General features: G+C 37.3%; 1 protein-coding gene across 1 annotated transcript in view; it reads left to right on the forward strand.

The window, feature by feature from the left end:
* The window catches only part of LOC107725380 (receptor tyrosine-protein kinase erbB-4), a 206,917-nt gene that overhangs the window by 134,205 nt on the left and 66,518 nt on the right, over positions 1-6,194 (forward strand). The window contains 1 exon segment of the mRNA XM_074560124.1: positions 2,215-2,401. Coding sequence (XP_074416225.1) covers positions 2,215-2,401 — 187 coding nt within the window.

Raw genomic sequence — 6,194 nt, forward strand, 5'->3', positions numbered from 1 at the left:
AAATTTGAAGCAAAAACAGAATGGTTTGACTTCAGTTTTGTGAAACTATACATAAAAAATATCTGCATGAAAGCTGAGCTGAATGAGACGCAGATTCACTCTCTGCCAGCAGGTGGCACATAAAACGTTTCCTTGGTTTCCGCTGTAAACAAAGGAGCGCTGCACATATGAACTTTAATATGCATTATACAGAGGCAAGAGGAAACGAAAATAATACCATCTAAACTTTTCTAAAGACAGTAAGTTCCCCTCAGACATGGATTCTTATAAACTCCTACACCTAAATGAATCGCGATTGGTTAAGCATCTCAACCTATTTGAATCGTCACATATTTGAATCGATTTCCAACCGGCTCGCAGTTAATCGTTACATCCCTAATTATAAATGTATTTACTGTCAATTTCATCAATGAATGCATTTTGAATGCATCCTGGCTGAATTAAAGTAATAATTTTTTATTGATCCCAACTTTTTTGAACAGTAGTATATGTTGAAACAGTCAAATAGTATATGAGAATATTAGGGCAAAACATCTGGCACACCAATTATAAGATTTATACGATTTTTTTTCTAGTCGAGTCTTTCAAATTGTTTTTGTTTTTCCATAGTGTGCCACTTTGATTTATTATTTATTCCTCATCAGTCAGCCCATTTGAAAGGTATAATCAAGCTAATTACTGATTACAGACTTCTCCCTTTTTTATTGTCTCTCATGTCATGTGAGGACAATGGCAATGGTAGTTTCTGCCCACACTATGGGATATGCTGGATTTAAGAATACTTTATCTACTAACAACTATTACTTGAAATGCAGATGGCTTGAATTGAATGGACTCCTCCATATTAATTATCCTAAAACTTGACTGACTCACAAAAAGACAGAAACTACTACAGTATTATTATAGTAGAGTGATTGTATCAGATGGAAATTACTTTACTTTGAGAAATCCCACAGTACTGCTTGTTTACAATGGTATTACCATGCTGTATGTCCAAAAAAAAAAATGTTTCTACTATAGAATTAAAGAGAGAGTCTTCCTTCCTTCCTTTCTTCTTTCTTTCTTTCTTTCTTTCTGTCCGTTCGTCCGTCCATTCATCCATCCATCCACCCATCTGTCCATTCATGGAACATATAGTACAAGAAGATATTTTAAACAATATTTGTGACGGTTTAATTCCCATTGACTTCCATTGTGTTTCTTGTCCATATACCCCGACTGAGGTGCCCTTGAGAAAGGCACCGAACCCCCAACTGCTCCCCGGGCGCCACAGCAAAAATAAATGGCTGCCCACTGCTCCGGGTGTGTGTTCACGGTGTGTGTGTGTGTGTTCACTGCTGTGTGTGTGCACTTTGGATGGGTTAAATGCAGAGCACTAATTCCAAGTATGGGTTACCATACTTGGCCACATGTCAAGCCACTTTCACTTTTATATGGAAGTCAGTGGCAACCGAAACTCTTTGGTTACTAACATTCTTCAAAATATCTTATTTTATGTTTCACAGAAGAAAGAAAGTCATTCAAGTTTGGAAAGACATGAGAGTGAGTAAATGATTTTGGACTGACTATCTTTTTAATGGTAAATTTTTAGCAGTTAATATTGACCAATCAGAATCCAGTATCCAATAGTGCAGTATAATAATGATCTCTAGCGTTGTGTCCCTGTGTGGACTAATAATGATCCTGACTGGCAGGTGACAGCTGTCGGCGTTTGCTTGGTCACCTCTTCAGATGGATTTCTGTGACTATAGTTTCAGTGTGTGTGTGTGTGTGTGTGTGTGTGTGTGTGTGTGTGTGTGTGTGTGTCCGATCAATACAGCTATACTCCGATCAGTACAGCTATATCACATTCACTTCTTCAGCATGAAATAGACCTGTCCTCTGTGCCTGCTAATGATACGCAGTATGAAACCGTGATTGGATGTCAACATGATTGATGTGGGTGTGGAGAGGGAGGGTCCAGCGCTCTCTTGGGCCATTATCTCTTCAAATTATATGAAGGCTGTCTCGTTAGTCGTTCTTTTGGTGCTGCTCAGTTGCCGTGATGAGTCCAAAAGCAGAGGACAAATCTCTGCCGAAAAAGCTTTAAAGTGATGTTATGTGAAAATAAATTCTGCAGAGTTTTGGCTACATTTCACAAAAAGGACAAATGAAATTCTATGTATTTTGTTTAAATTGTGAATTGTGTCTAACAGAATATATTTATCCCTGCAGTCCATCCGTGAGGTGACGGGTTACGTGTTGGTGGCTCTGAATCAGTTCGACTATCTTCCTCTGGAGAACCTGCGGATCATCCGAGGCACTAAACTGTATGAAGGGCGATACGCCCTGGCCATCTTTCTCAACTACAGACGAGATGGCTACTTTGGCCTCAGACAACTCGGCCTCAAGAACCTGACAGGTATCTTTGTCTGTCTGTGTGCGTCTGTTTCTCGCCAAACAAATTCCCATCACACTTGGTTTTGTGCAGTAGACGTCTGATAGAAATACGCAGGAAAGAGCCTGTGGGCTGACAGCAGATATCATCAGCAGATAGGATGGATCAGGTAGCAGCACTTTTTTACTAAAATATATTGATCGGCTAATTATATGATGTCTTCATGTAGATGATAATGTGCATTGGGCATTTAAAAAATAATGGGTTTTTTTTCAGTTCAGTAAAATAATTGTTATTACATACTATTTTTAATATTTTAATATCTTATTTTAAGCACTTTTATTTTTAACAACAACCCAAAACTAAGTTAAAATATTTCTTAATAATAACAATAATAAAAAAAATTATAAATGAGATGAGACAGACAGACACACACACACACACTATATACTGTATATATATCATATATATCACAATATGACTCAGTCAGGTCCAAAAGTATTCAGACACTGACTGAGTTTATGTGCTTTTGCCTTTAAACACCACTACAATGGATTTTAAATATCAAGATGTGATTGAAGTGCAGACTTTTAGCTTTTATTTTAAGAGGTTCCACAAAAATATGACATTTACCATTTAGGAGTTACAGCCATTTTAAACAGTACCTCCATTTTCATGGGCTCAATAGTATTGGGACAGTTGACTAAGAAGAGGTTAATAGACCAGGTGCTGTCCATTCCCTTGTTACTTCAAGACAAATTAAGCCGATAAAAGATCTGGAGTTGATATGAGATATCCAATTGGCATTTGGAAGATGTTTGACTGGTTCTACCCATATGAAATCCAAGTAGATCTCGATGAAGGTGAAGGAGGCCATCATTAAGCTGAAAAAACAACATAAATCTATAAGAGAGATAGCAAAAAACTTAGGTGTGGCCAGATCAACGGTTGGCTACATTCTTCAGAAGAAAGAAAGCACTGGTGAGCTCAACAACATCAAAAGGCCCGGAAGAGCACGGAAGACAACTAAAGTGGATGATCACAGAATCCTTTCCTTGGTGAAAAAAAAACCCTTCATAACATCAACAGAAATCAAGAACACTCTGGAGGAGGTAGGCACATCATTGTCAAAATCTACAATCAAGAGACACCTTCATGAATGTAAATAAAGATGGTTTACAACAAGGTGCAAACCACTGGTAACATTCAAGAACAGGAGAGCAAGATTAGACTTTGCCAGAAAACATCTAAAAAAGCATCCCATGTTCTGGAATAAGATTCTTTGGACTCATGAAACCAAGATTAACTTGTACCAAACTGATGGGAAGAGAAAAGTATGGCGAAAGAAAGGAACAGCTTTCCTGTCACCATCAAACATGGTGACAGCCGTGTTATGGCATGGACATGTATGGCTGCCAATGGAACGGGCTCAGTGGTGTTTATTGATGATGTAACTGCTGACAGAAGTAGCAGGATGAATTCTGAGGTCTTTAGGGCTATACTCTCTGCTCACATTCAGCCAAATGCTACAAAACTGATAAGACGCAGCTTCACACTGCAGATGGATAATGACCCTAAACATACTGCGAAAGCAACTCAAGACTTTTTGAAGGCAAAGAAATTGAATATTCTTCAATAACCAAGTCAGTCGCATGATCTCAATCCAATAGAGCGTGCTTTTCAGTTTCTGAAGACAAGACTGAAGGCAGAAAGACCCGCAAACAAGCAGCAACTCAAGGTGACTGCAAGGAAGACCTGGCAAAGCATCTCCAGGGAGGAAACTCAGAATTAGGTGATGTCCATAAGCTCCAGACTACAGGCAGTCATTGACTGCAAAGGATTTTCATCCAAGTATTAAAATTGAGCTCATATTAACAATTATGTCACTTTGTCCAAATACTACTGAGCCCCTGAATATGGAGGTATTTTGCTTAAAGGGGTCATATGATGCTTTTTTAAAGATCATTATTTTGTGTATTTGGTGTAACAGAATATGTTGACATGCTTTAATGTTCAAAAAACACATTATTTTTCAAATACTGTACATTATTGTAGGTCCTCTATGCCCCGCCTCTCTCAAACGCTTCGTTTTCTACAAAGTCCCTCCTTCCGACAACTTCATCTTCTGAACACAAATTAAGATATTTTTGATGAATTCCAAGAGCACTTTTTTACCGATGTCCTTACTACGTTTCTGGACCTTGATCGTGTTTGGATCCTTGCTGTCTATGGGAGGGTCAGAGAGTTCTCGGAATTCATCAGAAATACCTTCATTTGTGTTCTGGAGATGAACAAAGGTCTTACAGGTTTGGAACGACATGAGGGTAAGTAATTAATGACAACATTTTCATTTTTGTGTGAACTATCCCTTTAACTTAAAGCTAAAAGTCTGCACTTCAATCACATCTTGATTGTTTTATTTCAAATCCATTGTAGTGGTGTATAAAGGCAAAAGCACAATACACACACTACCCTTCAAAAGTTTGGAGTCTGAGGGATCATGTGATACTGAAGACTGGAGTAATGATGCTGAAAATTCAGCTTTACCAACACAGGAATTAACTGCATTTTAAAATATTCAAATAGAAAATAGTTATATTAATATGTAAAAAAAAAGATTTCACAATATTGCTCTATTTTTGATTAAATAAATGCAGCTTTGGTGAGTAAGAGAGACTTATTTTACAAATTGTTTGCAGTTGCTTCCGGTCACTCTTCTCCTCACTGAATAATACTAATTTAACCACGAGTTGTAATTATCTCTGGAATTAAATCTACATTAATTTCCAAATAAGGTTGTTTGTCATATTTTAGAGTGAAACTTCAAGGTTTCTTGAGAGTCAGCAGAAACATATTATGTAGAGGAGGCTACATAACCCTTTGACCCCTTCAGAAAAGACAGGTTTGATTTGATGGTTAAGCTCACTAATAGGTGCTGTGTGTGAGAATAATGCTGTAGGCAAAGTGCTTTTTTAAAAACTCCCTCCCTTTTGCGCACACACACACACGCACACACACACACACACAGTACTTCTAAGTATGTTTTCCCATGCCCAAGGCCCTTTTGTTGACCCAAAGGGGTTAAGGATGACAGAGAAATAGAGATAGACAGCCATGAGTATGCCCACCAGAAACGACTGCTACCCAGCCATGATGAATTTTTTATGTACTCTTTACATTTGAGGTTTACTTACTTCGTTAAATTTGGATTTATTGTTGGGCTGAGAGTCTGTTATTACGGACTCTCAGCCAACAATGACATCTGTAATTCCCTGTGTACTGCTTATGATTACATGATTAGTTATAACATATAATATGAATGTGCTTAGAATTATTCCATTATTCCAGTGTTCCAGGTAGAGATGAAAGCGTGCATCTTGCTTTCTAAGACAGAGCACCCTGATGCTTAATGGATCCTTTGATATAAAATGCAGTTGTTGTCATGTTCGTCTCTCCCATGTTCTTACTCTCCTTCTCTTACAAAACCTATAACGGTTTTGCATCTACATAAATCATTCAAGCAAACCTTTGAATCTTAAGTTTGCAAATAATTTCATTGTTAATAAATGTAATTACTTAATTTTGAAAATGTATTTATTTATACTGTTGATATATTATTTAATAAATTGTAATATATTTTGCTTAAATTTCATGTCATTTTAAACCGCTCTTCTGTGGAACACACACAAAAAAAAGTATATTTTTTGTCTATCCAATGAAAGTCAGTGGGGTCCAATGTTGTTTCGATGCCATAATTTGTGTTCTGCAGAAGAAAGAAACTCATACTGTACATGTTTGGCACAACATGAGTTAATAA

The sequence above is a fragment of the Sinocyclocheilus rhinocerous genome, unplaced genomic scaffold, assembly GCF_001515625.1.
Source record: "Sinocyclocheilus rhinocerous isolate Xijiao unplaced genomic scaffold, SAMN03320098_v1.1 scaffold1386, whole genome shotgun sequence".
Classification (NCBI taxonomy): Eukaryota; Metazoa; Chordata; class Actinopteri; order Cypriniformes; family Cyprinidae; genus Sinocyclocheilus; species Sinocyclocheilus rhinocerous.